The following is a 22,390-nucleotide window of genomic DNA, read 5'->3' as shown; positions in this document are numbered from 1 at the left end:
ATTATGATCAATAGCCTGACAAGGGAACAAGAGTTCAGGATTGCCAGTCAGCCTCTAGAGTCTGCAAAGGAATACTTTTCCCTAGGTCGGTTACTCTCAGGGGACCCTGATCATGAGAAGAAAATTCACAGAATAATAAAATTGGGTTGGAGTGCATACAGCAGACATACTCAGATCCTTACTAGAAACTTGTCATTATCACTAAAACGAAAGGTGTACCTCAGTGCATTCTATTGGTGCTAACATCTTGGAGAGTGACAAGGAAGCCCGAAAACAAGTTAAGGACTGCACAAGGAGTGATGGAACGAAAAATGATAGGCGTAACGTTCTGCGACAGGAAGGGAGCAGTGTGGATCAGAGAGCAAACGGGCATAGCCGATATTCTAATTGACATTAAGAGAATGAAATAGAACTGGGCAGGTCACGTAATGCGTAGGTTAGATAACCGGTGGACCATTAGGGTGGCAGAATGGGTGCCAAGAGAAGGGAAACGAAGTCAAGGACAGCAAAAGACTAGGTGGGGTGATGAAACTAAGAAATTCACAGGCGCAAGTTGGAATCGGTTGGCACAGCACAGGGGCAATTGTAGATCGGAGATAGAGGCCTTCGTCCTGCAGTGGACTTAAAATAGGGTGATGATGATGATGACTAACTCCATTATTAAGTGAACTTAAAGTAATTCATCACAACTGCCATTGGCGCAAATGGCAGGACTATGAGCAGCTGGCAGTGGTGCCTATGATCCAGGGCTGCCAACTCAGTGGAAATTTCCCCTATTAAGGCACTTTTCAGGTCTGTGGGGGATAAGGGAATTCTCCCTACTATGAGGGAAATTTCGGGCTCCGTATGTAGCTGGAGTTTTAGTTTCTTTTTTTCTGATCACCCCCCCCCCCCCCAACATAACACAGATTATCAGCGGCTTTGGCTTGTTTGGGTTATTTCCTCCAGCCGTTTGGCGGTTCGTTGCACGATTGTCTGGGAACACTGGAGCACTTGAACATTCTTTATGGCAAAAATTGCAAAATCAATGTAGCGGCGCACCTCCCACTTATAGCACTGACAGCTCGGTGCACCAGGTGTGCGAAATAAACACTTGACTCTTGGCTTGTGAGAGTTTGGATCTCTCAGTTACATTTCATCTCGCCAGGTTAGCTTTTGCCACAGTTTTAGCCCGTAGAACTAATTCTTGTGAAATTTATGCTAGGTGTAAATGCTATATAATACTGACGAAGAAGACAACGAATATTTAGTGTTACATAATTTTTGGGGTAAGTGAAGGAAATGTTTGTAAATATAGGGAAATTTCAGGTGTTCGGTAGGAAAATTCTGACTTTCCATGTTGGCAGCCCTGCTGTGATCATCAAAGGCCATGCTCCGTGTAAATGTATTAGTATTTGGTCTGCACCCTTTCTTATGTGTACATTGTAGAATGTGATTCACTTGGGCCAGCAATTATCAGATTAGCTTCCCATGCTGTGTCATTAGGAATACTCGAAGCATGCTGTTCTGCTGAGCTTCTTTTTAATGGTTTGTGTATGCAATATAATTTCTGTACCTGGACGTCTGCCTGAGAAGATAGATCACCTGCTGCAGCTGTACATGTGCACTTGTGTGCGCATGGGAGGAAAGGGATGAAACACAGTTTCTTTCAAGAAGTTGGCCTTTGTGGTAGACCTCTGAGGCTGTGTAAGAGAAGGGGGGCCACAAAGGTTAGCAGTAGTGCACTGAGGGGTCGCCTCACGTGAACATAATTTACTAGCGACCTACCATGGTGGCTTAGTCATACCTGCCAACCCTCCCGATTTGCCTGGGCGATTCCTGATTTTTGACTGAACTTTCCGATTGTACAATCACAGTCTTATATCTCCTGAAAAGTGGTCTCTGCACAATAATGGTTTTTGCGAAACCGGTACTGTGAAATCTAAAGCCACATTGTAATCGTCAGCATCACCAACAATGGCCGCACTAGCGCCAACGGTATCATCGACTAAGCAGCCGACTAAGAGCCTAGTAAGCGGACCAAAGCCAGAGCCAATGTAGCTCTAGCATTTCTTGCAGGCTTTCCTCCATGGTGCATCTTGTTGCTGTTGCTTGTGTGTATGATTAGTGTTGGCTAGGCCGTGTGTATGTGCTTCACCGTGTAAAGTTACAATCCTCGTGTGCTGGATGCCATGTGCTATCAAAGCCCAAGAAAAGGTATTTGCAGAAATTTTTGCTATATTATACTTCTGAATTTTCATGCTTTTTGACATCAAGAAAAGGAGAACCTTATGCATTTTGTACAACGTGTGGATGCGATGTCAGCACTTGGTGGTGAAGGCGACTTGAAACTGCACGTTTCCATGGCGCACTGCTGAGCAGCAAGACAACATAGTGGACTTTCTCCGGAACAACTGTGACAATAGTGTCATACGGGTGGAGTGCCTGTTTACGGGATTCCTTGTCGAACACAACCTACCCCTTAGTGTCAGCGACTACATTGGGCCTCTTCTACGGAAAATGTTTCCGAAATGCGACGAGGCAAAGCGTTATGGATGTCGGCGCAACTCTGAAATGCAACTCAGAAGAAAGCTTAGGTGGCCAACCTGAAATTTATTTCACAGGCATCGCTCTCGAGTCTTTGTTTTTTTATTCAGAGTATCCCTCAGCAGCTGCCCCGAGGTTCCAATGAATCTGCTGAAGATGCTTTAGATGTTCTCAAAGCTGAGCTTTCCCACACTACAGGCGTACAATCTCCAAGAGCACATTCTGAATGAAGAAAGGTGGGACGAGCAGTGGTCTATGGTTGGAAAAATGAAAAACACTGATGGAAAACATGTTTCACCGAGTTGCTTAGGTGATGCTCAATTTACTCGTGATACCGCATAGCAAGGCAGAGTGTGAGAAGATTTTAGCATGGCGCGAAAAACTACGACTGAATTCCGCTCATCAATGTGCAGCACAACCCTCCAACACTTGCTGCTAGTGAAGGGTCGTCAGTCTGGACCATGTTTTGAGCAAAGCTACGCGGACAATTTTTGAAGTGAGCAAAGCCGGCTACTGCAAGGTCCCTGCTAAACACTGCCTGAAAGTTTCAACCCCCGGTCCCACCAGAAGTTGAAACAACAGTGAATGCAACCACCCCCCACCCGCTGGCGCGAATAAAAAGTCTCCCGATTTTTTATCTCGCTAGGGCGTCAGGTATGCTTAGTGGTTATAGTGTTGCGCTGCTAAGCACGAGCTCATGGGATCATTCCAATGGAGGTGAAATGCAACAATGTGTACCATGCATTGGGTGCCCGTTGAAGAATTTAAAGTGGCCAAAATTATTCTGGAGTTCCCCATTATGTCATGACCCATAATCATTCATGATTTTAGCATGTAAAACCCCAGAATGTATTTTAAATTTTTATCTTGTGGCAGAAACTTCAAAATCTCTCTGTGCTATTTTCCACATGCTGCAGATGATAAACCTTTCTTGGGACAGCAGCACGCATGATATTTGTGTTTATGTTGAGTCTACGTGTCATATGCGAGATGTGTCAGGCCTTTGTTAGCAGAAAATAATGCTCCTGTTCAGTTACATTTTGCCACATCACCATACAGGTCTCCTGGCTTTGTGCTCCATTTCATTCATTGACACAGTGCTTATGCTGGTTTGGCAAAGTTCACCAGTATCTTTTGTAGCAATCTCTATTGCAGGTGCGTTCAACTTATAGCAACAACGTTAACAATGAAGGCTGAAACTTTGAAACGTCGGGTCTGGGTTGCTTTTGCTGTACACGATCCTGCCACTTGTCACAGCAACAGGATTCTTGACAGACGCAGCTTCTGAATGTGCCTCAGGCAGGGTTCGTACACCTCCACGAAATCCTTCAAAACCCTTAAACTTTGAAAAATAGATCAAAGGGTGGCGCTTTTCAAGCCACCGTTTATTGGTCTTAGGTTTTGTAGGTGTGCCTGCAGAGATAAATGCAACAAGAACGGTAGCGATAGGGGTATGCAGTCCAAAGTTATTCAGCCAAGCGATTTAATTTCAAAATTGAAGAAAAAAAATGCATGCCCTCAACTCGAATTTTCTGCAGTCCTCTTTCCCCATTTCTCTCACCCACTGACGTAACCTTTCACTGCCATGGTAAGAGCCCAAAACGCCTATGTAGCGGAAGTTCGCATTCCATGATTGCCTCCATGTTCTATGTTCATGGACTGTGGTTACTCCGGTGTGCTGAAAACACCGTAACCATGGTAAAAAAGCACCTTCGCGCATTCTAGCACATGCTTTTGTGCTCAGAGGCCACAGGTACCTATGCCACCATAGCAGAAGTGAAAGAACAGCCAGTGCCTTACATATTTTGTCATCGTAGTGATCTTTTTCTTTTCTGTTTCATGACTGTGTCTGTTTGCTTTAATAGAAAATGTAGAGCAAACAAAAATAAAATATTAATTTATCATGTTTTTACTGCGTGCAGTGGTTATCTTCAGCTTTGTTTTTAACCAATCATGGAGAATCAAGTGGCAATGTCAATCATTCTTCTGGTGTGCACCTCTGGGTGACAATGTGGTTGGCAGCAATGTAGAGATTTGTTTGCACAATCAAAATATTAAATATTTCGATATTGACGCCTTGACCTATGCTAAAAACATTTTCAACAGTCAGTCTGCGCAACTTGCAACATAAGGACGGTGGCTTGAAAAGTGTTTAAGGGCTCCAGGGGGGTATTCTGTAAGAGTCCACCTAGTAGACTGTCCATTTTGGCCGCTGCTGATTGGATGCAGCTGTACGAGAGAGAAGACGAGCGGCCCTAGCCAATCAGCAGCAGCCAAAATGGACAGTCCACTAGGTGGACTCTTACAGAATACCCCCCCTGTTAAACTCCTTGAAAATAAACTGAGGTTGGGGGCAACCTTTGAACATTCAAAGTAACGAACTCTGCATAGCAACTATGCCATGGACTCAATCTCAATCTTCCTTTCTCAGTTCAATCTTCCTTTGGGAGTGTCAGTAAATGATTGCAATGTGACATGTCCACAGCTACCAACAACAGGATCGGTTAAATCACCATTGCTATTGTAGAGCTAGACAAAGCCTGATTAAGTGACCAAGGCATGCCACTATTTTGTTGTTTTGCTGGTTGGTTCACACCATCGCCATCATGGCTCCATTTTCAAGCCCCGGGTTCTCGAAATGAGTGACGGAAAGCAAGTTTCAGCTATTTGGCTTTAACACGACTGTTTCCTTAGCTGGAGCGATCCTGCAATAGGTGATTCACATGATTACAATGGGAAAGCCAACTTAGAAAAGTGTGTGTCCAACTCAGCAGCGGCTTAGCTCCAACTAAGAAGGTTGTTTCACTCTTTTTCAGTGCATGTTTTCCCTCTCCTTGAATTTTGAGTCAAATATTGTCCGAACCCTGGCCTCAGGGTGAAAATATTTTTAAGGCATCAACAGTTGGATGCTGGCCAGCTTATGTAGGCACACTAGCCAACGAAAACACGAGGTCGCGGGATCTAATCCCGGCCCCGGCGGCCGCATTTCAGTGGGGGCGAAATGTGAAAACACCCGTGTACTTAGATTTAGGTGCACGTTAAGGAACCCCAGGTGGTCAAAATTTCCGGAGTCCTCCACTGCGGCATGCCTCATAATCAGAAAGTGGTTTTGGCACGTAGAACCCCATAATTTTTTTTTTAGCCAACGAAAAGATCCAGCATATACTGCATAAAGTGTGCTTGTACAAATTTGTTGCGCCCCTTTGTTACGCAGAAAGGTATACGCGGTGAATGTATCACCAGGAAGAACACACTGTTCACTTTTCAAGACTCAGTGCAGCCGCACACCAGTGTTTGAAAGTTGCAGCATTTTGGGCCATAGAGGCTTTTTGTATCATTAGTTACTTGTATGAGCGCAGTGTCCTTGAGTTATAGATGGTAGACTTTATGGCAATTTTTTTTTAGCTGGGTGGAAGCATTTGGGGGGGCTGCGATGGTTTTTGCGGATATGCCCGAAGACTGCTGGAGGCCATATATTTGTAATTTCCCCGTGGTTAGTTCCAGCCTCATCCTATCATCTTATCTTTCAGTCATTGCCTTGAGGATCTTATCGAGCACCAAAGGTAACAGTTGCTCGGAAATTTCTTGGCTGGAATTAGCTCGTACCGTGCCACGTAGTTGCCCTCATTGCCATCTGTTACAATTAAAAGTGTGACAGTCAGTTCTGCCTTGGCACCTCTTCCCACTGGTCTCTTTCATATGGCACCAGCAAACTGTTACAAGTGTCAAGCAGAGGTGCATTCTCAATTGTCATGCTCGTATCAAATGCAGCATAGTATTTTTTAAATCACATGGCCCTGTCCTGTCACTTCAGTGAGGCCAACTTGTAGCACTTGTAATTATTGCAGCTTTGCACATTTCTAGACTGATTATCTTAGGAGTGTGAGAAAAGTTCAGGGACGGCCCAGCTGCTTCTCGCCCTAATCTCTTGCATCCCTGGAGAGGACGTTTGATTGAGAGGCCCATTTGTAGTGTTGGGTCACTCGTGTGATCTCATGGTTGTTGACCTTGCCCTGTACTCATTGCTGTCATTGTCTTCCTTCCTGTGTGACCAGTTTGACTCCCAGATGATGCGATATCAAGCGGCTCGTTCCAACAGCATGATATACGAGCATTTTCGTCCGACCCCCAAGGGAGGCCTGCACTGGTTTGCTGCATCCATCTTGCCCATGCTTGTCCTTGGATATGTTGTTCATAAGGACAGGGTATGTATGGCGACTCCCATCAGCAATGACTTTGACCCTTTCATGTTGCATCATCATTGCAAGGACTAACTTATTCTTTTGCAAAGAACCAGGTAGCAGGGCTTGCCACAACTTCTAAATGTTTTCCCTAAGCTGCGGTATTGCTTTGGATTTGTATGCATGTTTATTTGCCATGCTGGAAGTTTTATGATAATGTATGTCGAGCATATCTTTTTATTTCTTGAGCAGGTGTTCTGTACTGAAGTACTAAAGCGCCAAACAGACGACACGAGAAGATACACGGACGAGCGCTCGTCCGTGTTTCTTCTTGTGTCGTCTGTTTGGCGCTTTAGTACTTCAGTAACATGCACCAACTAGCCCAACAAAAGTTCTGCAGGTGTTCTGTACTTTAATATATTCTTCCTTCATATTCTAAAATTCTATTGTGTGGTAGCCACGTCCCTATTTGTTGAATTTTATATAAATATTTACATGGTTTTTATGAGGACGTTTGAAAGTATAGCCGCAGGCCAGTTCTGCGTGCAATTAAAAAGGCACATTGGGCAATTATCACCACACAATATGAAAACAAGTCATAAAAGAAGAAATGCTTACATCATTACATATAAATTCTACACAAATTCATGCTACAATAACCTAGTTAACACTAGCATTCTTTCACAATGCAGTACTGGAGCGAGTAGATGTAATTATATGCATTCATTCAAATGGGAGTTTGTGTAACTCCTTTAGACCCACGAACGGCAGCAATCACTGACAGCAAAATTTTTTGTTATGGGGAAGTTTGAAGTTTCGAAAAGCAAATTTTCGAGCATTGCGGTTTGATGTATTATGTCGCTGCCAGATGACCACAGTCTGAGCAATTAAAAAATGCAGAATGGACAAAATGTCAAAAGGCCAAACTTTCAGCTTGCTAAACGATGGTTTACTGTTTCCGGTATACCTTGAGTAAGATGTCACTCTTGAAGTGCGCTTTTGTAAACATTTAATAGGATTAAGATGTTCACCAACTGATGATTCAGACTTGACGGGGACCTCCAAAACGTCCGAACAATTGGGAGTCCAAAATACTGGATTTGCCCAAACAAAAGTGGCTTTATTCCATTAGTGGCCAAAATAGATGTGCCGTATTTTAGTATTGTCACTTCAGAAGATGCCTTCAATTTTGCAAAAGTCATTGCTCATGAATGTGGCCAAATTTTTGACAACACATGCTGCTGCGTGCACATGTGCTTGCCCCTCAAAAGGGTGTTGCATACGGGGATGGGGGGAAACACAAAGATGAAGTGAACTATGTTATGCAAAATTAGACGATAGAATGAAATCCCCAAATGAAACAGATAAACAAGTGAGGGTGAAAACGGTACAGGTGGGCAGGACTGCAACATACAAAAGCAAACCAAGTACAAAATTGAAAATAAAAATAGCAATATGCTGATCATCAGAGACATTAAATAGATAATAATGGCACAAAAAAAGAAAGTACAGAAAAAGTGGTAGAAAATGCGGTCTTGTAATTTAGACAGTTGTTTCAACATAACAGTAAACAATTAATTTATACACCACTAAATATGTGGACAAGCCGCGAAGGTGTACGTAATGAGCAGTTCAACTAATTCTGGGTGTAGGAGTTCCTGGAAACATGGGAAATCTCTTTTGATTAACAATGTGTGATGGCAGGTTATTCCATTCAGTTATTGTTCGGAAGATTTAAGAATTGGCTCAAAGTTATGAAAGGGCAAGTTAAACCTTTTGTTCTAAAAGAATTATCTGTGCGGGAAAACGAGGTTGCGGGTGGTTTGACGATCCGGTTAAGGTACGGATGATGATAAAGCTTATGGAGCAGCGAAAGGTGATCGATGCCGCTCGGTGATGCGTTAAGCCATCAAGCTGAGCACAATCTTTTAATGCAGAAATCCTAGTGTATGGTGAATCATCTGAATAAATGAAGTGAAACATACAGTTTTGTAGCGATTAAATTTCTTGAATGAGATAACATTAAGAAGCATCTCAGATAGACGAGGTGTACTCAATTTTAGGACATGCTACAGTAAAACCTTGTTAAACCGTACCTGCTTAAACAGTAGTTTTGTTTCAAAAGTAGTAAAGTCAAATCTCCAACTCAGCGGCCATTGAACATAATGCGTTTTGTATCTGCACCGTACCAGATTATTGCGTGCGTATCGGTTAACATGTAGTGTTTCCGTTTTTTGTCGCAAAATCACAGCGGTACGTCAGCCCACAGAACAATGAGCCTCAGACATCAGAACGGCCTCTAAGTACAAATGCAGAGAGCGCTTGGAAGGGTGAAGCCACATCAATATCAACATCATTTTGGCACCGTACCAGAGTTGGAGAGCATAGTGGCATGGTAGTGGCCCGCGTTATGGCGTCGTGCAAGCTAGGACAAAAATCAGGTGCGCAGCATAGAAGAAAAATTGGACATCGTTCATGCTATCGAACGTGGCATGAAGAAGTCGATGCTGCCACGTGAGAGGGATCTACCATTGGCTATGGTGTGTGGCACTTGGAAGGCGAAGGTGCTCAGCAGTGCTGCTGCGACCACGAAAATATGTTGGCTACAAGGTTCGACTTTTCGTTATCGTTGCCTCTGTTATGGCCGAAGTGTCACCTAATGAAGTGATAAGCCCGAAACGGAAAGCAAAAGTACGGGCGATTCAGGCCAGACAGTGGCAGATGCTGAGTGTTACGTCAGCCTCATGCGGGTGTTTGCCAAGAAGAGGGTGCTGTTCATGTTCAGCTGTATAGTAGTCCATAATAAGCAACAGGATCAAAAGCCTTTGAAAAATTCAAAAAGACAGCATCAACTTGGAATTCATGGTCTATAGATGAGTGCAAGTCTTCTAAAAAACCATCTAACTTTCGCATGAAAAGCCCCGATGAAAGTCATGCTGGCATTCAGAAATAATTTTGTGGTCTTCCAAGTAGTTTGAAATCAAGATGTGTTCAAATAGTTTGCAAATAGTATTAGTCAGTGAGACGGAGCAATAGTTTAATGGTTGTGTGTGGTCACCAGACTTAAAGATGGGAATGACTTTTGCCACCTTCCAGTCTTGTGGAATAGAGTTAGTTGATAGAGACTGAGAAAAGCAGGCACACAATATAGGTGAAAAGCTTCGGGAAAGATTTTTTACATCTTATTATTCCTGTATGATCAGATGCTGAGTAAGCTTTCAGCTTATTTAGTACTGAAGGAATTCCTGTCTCACTAACAATTATGTCTGCCATTCATATGTTAAATAGATAATGCAGAGACAGTGACATGGTATGTTCATGTTTAAATACAGATGAAAGTGCATTATTCAACAGCTCAGCACATTCCAAGTTGTGAACTATTTCACCGTGCTCATTAACTACAAGACTTTATTACGCATCAGAATCGAAGTTTGTTAGTGTGCATAGAAGATAAGTCATGAGCAAAGACGTGACATTTACATGATTTTAGCAATGATTTGTATTTATCGCAGACCTTATAACGGTGCCAGGAATCCGAGAGACCATCCTTGTCAGCTTCCCTATGCAAACACGTATTAGAGCACAGCTCTTGGGCACCCATTCCTGCGTTGACTGTCGGCATGCCTCACCTTAACCAAGCAAACAAGCATAGTGAAGGGTGAAAGAGTGAGCACGGAGCACAGCGGCGGATGACAGGCAGCGAAGGGGTAGATGGTGGTCATGTCCACGCATCCGTGGCACTGGGTGTACGGGGGAAAGAAAAGAACCACGAAGTTCACCTTCACGCCTATCGTTCGCTGCAAGCATTTCCCAGTAAAGATTACGGTTGCATAAGCTGCAGTTGCTGGGAAGTGGCAATTGTGTGGCCAGTCTATATATAGCGCCGCACGTCACGACTCTGCTAGCCTCAATATATCGTGGAATGAAAACGCATATAGAGCTGCGCTCAAATTTTGCATTAGCGAGTATCATGATCACCAGTGAACTTTCTTTTATCATTATTAAGGGGTTGAAGCTTTGGTGTACCATGGCAGTGTTGGAGTGCACATTATATTTATCAAAGAGACGAAACAACCAATTTATTTATTTAATCTTAAGGTCAAGACATTACATGGAGGAGTGGGTAAAACATGCAAAAAGTAGAACAGGATAATACAGTCGTAACCCACAATAACAAAATCCCACGACAACAAAATATTTTCATATCCCTGGCGATTGCCCATAGGATTCAATGCATTTTGTACTTTTAGACAGCGAAATGTTGCTGTACTACAGTCACCGACCGTTTATTCGGACTTCACGGGGACTGCGGAAATGTCCGAATAAACAGCTGTCCGGAAAAGCAGATTAAGAAAAAAAAAATGAAATCCTTTATTTCTACGCGCTTATTCGGGCTTGGCAGTAGGCTTGAAGAAATCGTGAATGCGCCGTTGCACGCTGTTCCGTTTACGCGCAGTCAGATAAGCCTAAATCTCGGAGAGGGTCGTACGGTCACTATAGGTGGCTTAAAGCACAGTCACTGTTTGTGCACGCTCCGCATGCGACGGCAGCGTAGCACATCGTGCGTCATCTTACGACTCAGAGTCATCGTTCGGCGGTGCAGCAGAAACCTGACGAATGATCTCGCTGTCGTCAAGTTCTGCGCATGTCAGTGCAGCAGTGTCAGCACCTGTGAAACTGTCAAATGAGATGGTGTCCGGAATCGCAATGCAACCACTGCGCAGGTCTCACCAGAACATTTTCCGCGTCAGTAGGGTGCACATCGGAAGGCGACAAACCTTAGGCCTCCCGGCACCCGCTTGCCGGCATTCCCCAGCGAAGTCTGCGCGGGCACTGTCAGCGCCATTAGACACTTGACGCGTTGGATCACCGAAACCTCGACACAGCACACAAAGCAAACACCACCGTGCCGATACCAGTCGCACAAATGACAAACGTAGCCTGCTCGCACTGTCGTGCGCGAAGAAACTAATCAGCTGCTGGATTGTCTTGACATGGCTTACTAAGCTAAAACTGGAACTGCTGTAGAGCCACTCTATCGAACCAGGCGGAAACGATGATGATGAGCGGAGATTTCCAGTAGCGCCACTTCGTGGGGCAGCAAGGAGGCTCTGTTCAAAACAAAAATGGCGTTCAGCAAGTCGAACTATGCGCCGGTCATAGTCGGTGCATGATGCTCTCGATCGAGTTGGCTCAAGGAGTGTCCGAAAAATCAGACGAGAGGTTGCAACGTGTCCGAACTTTTGGCAGTTATACATTATGGTCTATGGGGGGAGTGGCGGTGCCGTGAAGCTGACCGAATAATCGGGCATGTCCGAATTTTTGGAGTCCGGAAAATCGGTCGGCGACTTTACTATCCCACATCAGCTAAATTTACTGGAATGTAATCCCGCATATGACCTACTCGCACAAGGCTAGCAGGCTCCAAAATGTGCTCAAATGCGATTGCTTTGCACTAAAATTGCATAAAATACCACTACATTACACTCGTGTGGGTGCCACCATGTTTTATTGCAAGAACAACCAAGAACCGGAAACACGTCATGGCCACCATCTTGTTTGTTGATCGCCAATTTGAAGTGGCACACATGTTGCTACCGACATGTGCTGATGGTTTTTGCACACCTAGGGCAGTGCGCAATGCATGCCTCGATGAGAAAAATGCAGCAAAAACAAGGAAATCTGTTTCTCCGACGTAGAACCATTTATGGCGCTTGAGGTGGCGGTCACAACAGGGCGTGCCAATTGAGCGATCGTCCAGGATTACGCATTCCTTGCTTCAATAGCGCTGGTTTTGGTGCCACCTGACAGGCAGTGTGTGCGGATTTGGCGCCGGACATAGATTTGCGTGAAGGAGCCATAATCTCGGTCGACTGTCTTCGGGCATATGAGATACAATGACTCACGCTCGACACCGGACGTGTCGGCGCCTACGGGCAACAGCTTGCGCCGGAGAAATGCTGCTGCATGCGTGGAGCACTGTTGCTCTGCATCTGATGCCACATTGTGCAAAATCTCATAAAAGTGATCGTATCTCCGAAAATAATAGACCGAGATACTGGGGAGTTATTCTGTAAAGTCCACCTAGTGGACTGTCCATTTCGAGCGTTGCTAATTGGCTAGGGCCACTTGTCTCCTCCTCGCTCGTACAGCTGCATCCTAGTTGGCAGCGGCCGAAATGGACAGTCCACTAGGTGGACTCTTGCAGAATACCCCCCTGCTCCACGGCAGTGCTACCACTGCGACGCATACGGTGCACTTTGCATTGGCAGCAATGTGGTTCTATGCCCTTGAGAAAGCTTGCCAAAGTAGGCTAACAGAATTTTGACTGTAAAGTTTCGTTCTGCAACACATTACCTATCTAAAATGACAGAAAGCTGAGCTAGTTGATGAGGATTCAATATGCAAAAAAGGTGAGACGTGCAGACAGGACACGAGTAAAGAAGTGGACAACACGAACACCGAATATCAAGTAAAGGGAGCACTGAGGCGAAAAAAAGAAAGAAGACACAAAACTCATCTACACAAGCTCTGGAATGGTATCACAACGTGTCAGTCGGGTACACATGCCGGTCTACGTGAGAGATAACTGTTAAGACACTTAATCTTTTCCTTACGTAAAGTAATTGAAGCCTGACTCATGCACGCACTTCCACCATTATAGATATGCCATGCCTCTACCATAAGATGCGTATCTTCATTCTTATGCCTGCACAATATCGCGCATTCATCTAACTCTGGCGTGCAGTTACAACCTTGGCAATGTAGGTCCGCAGGTCCGGCAGGTCCGCAGGTCCGGCACCTATTAGAAGCAGGTTATCCTAGCGTAGCAGTGGCCACTGTGGCTGAATGCCTCAAAACGTGTTCAGAGTTTCTGTCTTTATTGTCACGCAGTCTGTCGTAGTATATTATCCCGTTTTCTTTATATCATTTGGCTGGCATTGCACTTCATGCGATTGTGTACCCTTTCCATTTCTGTCTTGCAAATTTGCACCGCATTTCACAAGACCGTTTTGCCGTCGAGATGACTCATCTATGTTACGTATTTTGTTACTTTTACCACCTGTGCTCTGCTGTATCAAGTTTTTGTCACATGTTCACTTTTCTTCAATTTGTCCCCCCCTGCAATAATGCCCTTGTGGCGCTGCAGGTACTTGTATAAATAAATAAATAAATAAGTCGGTTTCGAGGGGGACGGATGTCATTACAGAAAGCAGTAATAGCAAAAAAGTGTAGTGGCTATTCCGTATATTCGTTCAGTATTGCACAGGCTTTAAAAAGTTGCAAGTAGATATGATGTTAATGTTGCTTTCACTGCTCCCAATAAGCTAGGTAAGATATGCGCTGTCCCCCGCAGGGGCGTCTGCGTCAGCAGGCGTTTGGTGTGTTGCGACACCACGTACCCGAGCACACAAGGGTTGGACCCTCTCGCCTTCCCTCTTCCCTCGACCCTCTTCGTCTTTCTCTTCTACTTTTAATCTTTCCTGTCCTCTCATCTTTTCCATTCACTTCGACTTTTCCTGGCGGCAAGGGTTAACCTGGTGTGGCTGTCCTACCTTGGGTATACCATATTGGGTTATAGTAACGGCATACTGCTGGCGCTGTGCAGACTTGTTTACATGTTCTGCCACGTCCCCTTGTTGGGCTCCTTGGTGGTTGGCAGACGCCGTTGCCGAACAAATCACTTATTTCTACGGGATCCTCGAACCTGTTTCCACCTGATCGTGCCTTGAAAAGAGTGCGCACCGACGCAACCTCGCTCTTCTTGCCCAAAAACAAAGAAACGTTCCCGAAATTCCACGTCCTTCACTGTGAACAAACATCCACAAAAGCTAGAGCAATTTCACCATTCCTTGTGGCCAAGTGCCTAAAAGAGACCGTTGGAGCTGGTTATAAGGTAACAAAGATGGCAAGTGGGGACTTGCTCCTCGAACTAAAAGACAAAGAACAATACAACAGACTTGCACACCTCGTAGCCTTTGGTAACATTCCTGTTTCTGTGAGCGCACACCTAACTATGAACACAGTCAAAGGCGTAGTATCAAATAAAGATTTATTGGCATTGAATGAAGAACTCCTGGATGGATGGAAGGACCAAGGCGTAATCCATGTGCAGCGCATCAAAGTTAGACGGAATGGCAACGAAATCCCACAAAGCATTTAATACTCACTTTCAGTTCAACTACTTTACCCGAGTCTCTTGAAACCGGCTATGTAAAACTTCATGTTCGACCCTACATTCCTAACCCGCGACATTGTTTCAAATGTCAGCGATTTGGTCACGCATCCCAGAGCTGCCGAGGGCAGCTTATGTGCGCGAAGTGCGGCACAACCGGTCACTCTGCTGATGACTTCAATAATGATGAGAGGTACATTGTGCGAACTGCGACGGCAGTCACCCTGCATACTCCAGAGCTTGTCCAGCCTAGAAGAAATAAAAGGAAATAATTACTGTAAAATTTAAGGAGAACATAACCTTCTGTAAAGCACGACAAAGGGTCTCCTCGTTATTTTCATTAAAAACATCTTTCACTGAAGTGATGCAACTGGGGGCTGCACCACAATGACTTCTGGTGGCAGCCCGGACCACGCCTAGCGTGCCGAGGCTAATGCCACCCACCCCTACGGTGGGAGCAGCCAACGCTGCCCTGCCATCTCTCAAAGTGTCCACACCAGTTGCCTCTTCAAGCTCCGGCAGCAGCCAGGGCACCGCAGAGGCCACAGGGGTCTTGTCGACCTCCAGCCCGGTGGGGACGAAGACTTTGTCGCTTGAGATGAAGTCTACATGACGCACACATTGCTCTCTGGAGCGAGTGTCGAGTGCCTTGCAAGAGGCTATGGACACCAGTCCAAGCCAAACTGCGCAGGCAGCGTCGAAGGAGCGGCGAGGTTCTCTTGACCGCTCCAGAAAAGACAAAACACCAATTACAGGGCCTAACAAAGGCTCTGTAAAGTAACGTCATTCTCCTGTCTCTCGAGACACACAGCACAATCTTCTTTTCAATATGCATAACATTATGCAGTGGCAAGTTAGAGGACTACTAAGAAACCTAGATGATGTCCAAGAAATTCTCTCTAAGTTTAAACCTAAAGTGCTGTGTGTGCAAGAAACCCATCTAACTTCCAAGCACACTAACTTTCTCCGACAGTACAGGACTTTCCGGAGAGACTGCGAGGATGCTGTCGCAAGATCTGGCGGTGTAGCCAGCATTGCTGATAGAAGTATAGCATGTCAGCATTTCAAGCTCCAAACGGCCCTTGAGGCAGTGGCCATTCGAGCCGTACTTTTAAATAAACTCATAACCATCTGCTCCTTGTATATACCACCACATTATCACCTTCACAGACGCGACATAGAATCATTAATAGATGAGCTCCCGGAGCCCTATCTGATTCTTGGGGATTTTAATGCACATAGTAGTTTGTGGGGCGATTCACGCTGTGATTCGCGAGGGCGTGTTATTGAACAGCTGCTTTTTTCTTCTGCAGCATATCTATTGAATACAAAGGAGCCCACATATTTTAACCTGGCTAACAAGTCATATTCTGCCATAAATCTTAGCATTTTATCGCCGACGCTTTTACCTTATTTTAAATGGAGTGTGCTTAATAACCCGTATGGGAGCGACCACTTCCCAGTAATCTTAAGTACGACGGAACAAGATCAACTTCTCCCGCAGCTCCCTCGGTGGAAGGTTGACTCAGCCGATTGGGAACGGTAACGAACTCTTACTCACATGACGTGGACTGAGATGTCCGGTATAACCATAGATGATGCTGTCACATATTTTACATACTTGATGCCGCCTCTAAGTGTATTACTCAAGTGAGTGGCACTGGTTCCAAGCGGCGTGTTCCCTGGTGGAACGATGCATGTAGGCAAGCACGGAGGAACCAGAACAAAGCGTGGGCGCTGCTTCGCGATTCACCAACAGCAGAAAACCTGGAAAACTTTAAGCATGTCAAATCACAGGCGAGAACGCGCCCACAAGCAAGACAAGAGAGTTGGGCAAAGTTTATATCAAGCATTAACTCTTACGCAGATGAGAGAAAAGTGGAATAGAGTGAAGAAAGTTAATGGGCAACAAACGTATTCCTTACCTCTAATAAATAGCCATGGAGAAAGCGTGGAAGATCAAGCCAACTTTCTTGGTGCACATTTTGAATGCATATTGAGCTCCTCGCACTACTCCGAAACCTTCCTAAAATACAAAACACGAATAGAACAGCAAAAGTTACAAAGAAAATGTGCTAAAAGTATGGCGTACAATGAACCCGTCTGCATAGCAGAACTGCAGGCAGCACTGAACTGTTGTAATACATCCGCCCCAGGTTCAGACCGCATAATATATGAGATGTTGAAACAACTACCCCCCGAAACACAAAACACTCTCCTTTACCTTTACAACATTATATGGTTTTCCGGCGAGATTCTTTCTGTTTGGAAGGAGGCTATTATAATTCCAATTCTAAAGCACGAAAGGATCCTTCCTCTGTATCAAGTTACAGACCTATAGCATTAACAAGTTGCCTCTGCAAAGTTTTCGAAAAAATGATCAACTGTCGCCTACTACACTTCCTTGAATCAAACAAATTGCTCGACCCATACCGGTGCGGGTTTCGGGAGGGCCAATCCACCAATGACCATCTCATACGTATCGAGGCACGTATCCGTGAAGTTTTTGTTCATAAGCAGTTTTTCGTATCAGTATTTCTAGATATGGAGAAAGCCTATGATACTGCGTGGCGGTTTGGCATATTGAGAGACCTCTCACAGTTAGGTATACATGGTAATATGTTCAATGTTATCGAAAGTTATCTGTCTAATCGCACATTCCATGTTTGAGTGGGCAACATTCTGTCACGGAAATTTGTACAGGAAACTGGTTTGCCGCAGGGCGGGGTGCTCAGCTGCACACTCTTTATAGTAAAGATGAATTCTCTTCGTCTACACATACCACGTAACATTTTTTATTCAACATATGTTGACGATGTGCAGATAGGATTTCAATCAAGTTCTCTCGCAATCTGTGAGTGACAGGTCCAGCTTGGTCTTAACAATGTCTCCAAATGGGTTGATGAGAACGGGTTCAGACTGAACCCACAAAAAAGCACATGTGTCGTTTTCTCTAGAAAAAGAAACCTGCACCCTGATCCTGAAATTGTCTTGCATGGTGAGCATCTGCCTGCAAATAGGGAACATAAATTTTTAGGCATAATCCTAGACGCGAAATTAATCTTTATACAGCACATAAAGTATCTTAAAAACAAATGTATGAAAACAATGAATATCTTAAAGGTGCTGTCACGCACAACCTGGGGCAGTGATAGAACATGTCTCATGAACTTGTATAAAAGCCTCATACGCACACGACTAGATTATGGAGCCATAGTTTACCAGTCGGCTACTCCAACTGCGTGCTAGATCCTGTCCACCACTTAGGAATTCGCCTATCAACAGGGGCTTTTAGAACAAGCCCAGTGGAAAGCCTTTACGTTGAATCGGATGAGTGGTCACTTCATCTGAAAAGAACATATTCGTCTTTCATGTACTTTCTGAGAGTGAACACAAACAGTGAGCACCCCGCATATTCCACTATAAATGATTTGTTCAGTTCTCAACTTTTTCGCAACTGGCCCACAGTGGCAAAGCCTTTCTCACTGCGTGTTAGACACATAGCTGAAGAAACAAGGGTTCCACTGCTTGAATACCACCTTATGTCCCCTGTTATACGGCCCCCGCCCTGGCAGTGGCAACCTATACACTGTGATACATCTTTCGTAGCTGTTACAAAGCGTGCGCCTGTCACGCATATCTGAATGCACTTCCTCGAATTACAGCACAAATACTCCTCTCCTGAATTTTTTACAGACGCATCGAAGTGTTATTCTGGCATGTCTTATGCAGCGGTTGGTCCATCCTTTTCGGATTCCGGTGTTATGCACCCTAGCACAAGTATTTTCACGGCAGAGGCCTATGCGATATTGGCCGCTGTTAAACACATTAAAGAATTTAATATCCAAAAGGCAGTTATATACACAGATTCTTTGAGCGTTGTCAACGCTTTGAAAACTGTCAGAAAATATCAAAGCCCTATCATTGTATCTCTTTACTCAGCATTACTAACCACCTATGCGTCCAAGCAGCATATCGTGGTATGCTGGGTGCCGGGGCACCGAGAGAGAGAGGGAAACGTGTTGGCTGACCAGCTAGCCACATCCGTCCACACGAACGCTTCCAACACTTCCATGATTGTCCCTGTAATGGACCTCAAGCCCTCAATAAGGAAAAAGCTGAGGGTTTTCTGGCAGCACTTGTGGCACAAAGAAACGGAAAATAAACTACATGTTATCAAGCCATATCTTGGCAACTGGCCGCCGGTATCAAAGAACCGCCATACAGAAGTAACACTTTGCAGACTTCGGATAGGACACACATGCAGCACACACGCATACCTCTTGTCCGGTGGTGATCCACCCATGTGCGATAAATGTGGTGAGCCACTTGCCGTGCTTCACATCCTGAATGCAATGCAGGGAATTAGACGCAAATAGGAAAAAAAAAAAGAATTTTCCATTACCACACCGGCAGCGAATTCCACTCCATCCTCAAATGTTCATAGGCATAGAACCTCTCTTTAAATACCAATCCCTGCTTCAATTTTTAAAAGATATACATAGTTTTCGTGTTATAGCCCCAGGAAATCCGTAGCACAGCCTCCTAACAGAGGGTTCTGCTGCGGTAACTGCAATAAAAGAAGCACCTGCCTCCCAGTCTTTGGGCTCAAAGGCCTCCTGGAAGCATAGGTGCTATTTACATATTCTTGCATTTTAGCTTCATGATCACTTATCACGCATACAATATCCACAGACCACTACGTGTATCACTATCATAATTTTATACTATATATTATTTTACGCTTCCATGACACTGATTGATTTTAGGCCACTTTACAGCCATGTTACATTCCACCATCGCAACTCAAAAGATCAGCGCTTAACACAACATTATCAGTCATGGCACTCTTTGGCCATACCTGGCCCTTGCGCCACTAAACAACACACATCCATCCATCCATCCAAGATATGCGCTGTTGTGCAGAGGAAAAAGGAGCAGGTGAAAGGCAAAAAAAAAAAAAAAGAAAGAACAGAATTTTGTCCAGTGAAGCACAATGAGAACAACAGTTTTGCTGACTGTCGTATGGGTGTGGTTTATAAAATTTCCTTTAGCTGTGGCCAGTTCTACGTAGGGCAAACGGGACGGTGTATCAATCGGAGGCTAATGGAACATAAAAGGTCGTTAACTGGTGGATCGCCTTCTAATGTTTCCCTACATTGCCAAGGTTGTAACTGTATGCCAGAGTTAGATGAATGCGCGATATTGTACAGGCATAAGAATAAAGGTACGCGTCTTATGGTAGAGGCATGGCATATCTATAACGGTGGAAGTGCATGCATGAGTCAGCCTTCGATTAGTTTACATAAGGAAGAGATTAAGTGTCTTAACAGTTATCTCTCACATAGACTGGCATGTGTATCCGACTGACACGTAGTGATACCATTCCAGAACTTGCGCAGATGAGTTTTGTGCCTTTCTTTTTTTCGCCTCAGTGCTCCCTTCAGTTGATAGTCGGCGTTCGTGTTGTCCACTTCTCTACTGTTGTGTCCTGTCTGCAAGGCTCACCATTTTGACCTATCTATGCTGTCTCATTTCGCAACAAAATTCTCATGAAAGTTAATTTTTTTTGCATTCCCTGTCGATTTCGTTATTGTGAGGTTCAGCTGTACAATTATGCAATGATTTGCATGATGGCAGTTTTGAAGGCATTTGTACCTGTGATTGAAGCAATGGCAGCATAAATGTTCCAGTTGGAGCTTGTGTCGGGAACAAATGAGTTAAAGTGGAAATTACGCCAACTTTGTAACAGTGGTCCATGCGTTCAGAAATAGGTACTGGTTCATATATATGTACATATGGGAAATATATATTTGGGTTGTAATAGAAGGGACAGGTAGGACAGGGTTAAGATGATAAATTTTATGGAAAAGACAGATGGGAAATTTTGTGGCGAAGTGACAGGTCAGGCAAACAGAGGGATTTCATTAGGATGACGCTAGCTGTTTGTGAATAGTTCGATAGAATAAATTGTATGGAGGGAGTTGGGATTGCTTCGATAGAAAGGACAGGGGAATTAACATGGGGATCTCAAATAGAAGACTCATATTCCAATTTAGGACGCACTAATGTTTCATAAAGTAGTAGTTTTAAACTGCTACGGGCAAGTGAGAAATTATGCGCGAAAGGTACTGACGACCAATTTTTATGGTACCTATATTTTTTTTTGTGCAATGGAAAGCTTACTGATCAGTGTGTCTAATCATGAACTAGTAATGCAGAAAAATCCTTGGAACATCAAAATTTTTGATGGTTTTGATGGTTTTTACATGGTTTATGAAAATTTTTCGATCTGCAGTGAGGATGTAGTCGTTCACTGAAAGCATACTGAAAATGGTGATAGGTGAGCACGATAGTGATTATGCGCCGGCATTAGTGGGAGGCAGACGACTAGTGCAACCATAACTATGAAAAAGTGTTTTGTTTATCAAGTCGATGTTCCTGCGTTTCATGTTTTCCGAAGTGTCAAAGTATTTCTGCAATAATACCTACGTGCTTTTGTGATTTCCTGTCCAACTGCTTTCATATTTAACCCCTCAAAATGAAAGCAAAGGGATAGAAATCGAAATGACGCTTTTACACGTGATAGGCAGTTTAGCGTGTTGCCATGTGTGCACTTTTGATTTCCGAAGCGTAGAATAAAGTACAACTGTCTAATAATATAGCAACTGCAATATTAAGCAACAATTATGTTGTACTTAATAACAGCCGACTTACGTGCAGTAATCTCATAGACTACATCCGAAGTATAAAGATTTCAGTGCCAGGCCTCGGCACTTACTAGTTTTTAGACTATATTTTATAGTTTCAAATTGTCTTATTTGTTTTATTAGTTTATTTTTATTGATAATTTTAGACTAAGTTTTAGACTATAAATCATGGTCGTTTCATTTCTATCGATGTCTCACAACACATTATGGCCACTTGTCAGTGACCAAGTGATCGATTTGCGCTATTGATGATATGTTCCATGTGTACTTGCCATGAAAAGTTCTCAGTAATGTGGATTCCTAGGTATTTGTACAAGGAGCCTTGAGACAGCAGAACATTGCTAAGAGAATAATTACAAGGCGGAAAACTACTAACGTGCTGGGAAATTCGCATTACTTTACCTTTAGCTTCATTCAGTTTGATCCACCAAGTATCGCACCATGCAGAAACGCTGTTTAGGTTTGACTGAAGGATAACACTATCAGTGGTTGTTAACATTTCATGGTAAATTATGCAATCATCAGCAAACTACTCTTTAGAGGAGGAAATGTTATTGGGTAGGTCATTTATGTGTGTAAGGAAGAGTGAGCCCTGAACTGACCCTTGAGGGAGGCCGGATGTTACAGGAGAGCTGTTAAAACTTATAGCCATTAACTGGCACGAACTGCTTGTGAAAAGGCAAGAAGCATTCGATCCATTGTAAGATATTAGCATCCAGATTGAGTATGCCGAGTTTAATAGTAAGAGCTTATGGCAAACAGAATCGGTAAGCTTTTTCAATATCGATGAAGACTCA

At 44.1% G+C, this 22,390-nt stretch overlaps 1 protein-coding gene across 1 annotated transcript in view; it reads left to right on the top strand.

Moving 5' to 3' along the window:
• LOC142584564 (NADH dehydrogenase [ubiquinone] 1 beta subcomplex subunit 4-like) overlaps nucleotides 1-22,390 on the top strand; it is a 42,706-nt gene that overhangs the window by 15,274 nt on the left and 5,042 nt on the right. The window contains exon 2 of the mRNA XM_075694666.1: nucleotides 6,582-6,731. Coding sequence (XP_075550781.1) covers nucleotides 6,582-6,731 — 150 coding nt within the window. The remainder of the gene's footprint in view (nucleotides 1-6,581; nucleotides 6,732-22,390) is intronic.

This window comes from Dermacentor variabilis, chromosome 6 (genome assembly GCF_050947875.1).
Source record: "Dermacentor variabilis isolate Ectoservices chromosome 6, ASM5094787v1, whole genome shotgun sequence".
Taxonomy (NCBI): domain Eukaryota; kingdom Metazoa; phylum Arthropoda; class Arachnida; order Ixodida; family Ixodidae; genus Dermacentor; species Dermacentor variabilis.
This window is presented reverse-complemented; position numbering and strand designations above follow the sequence as displayed.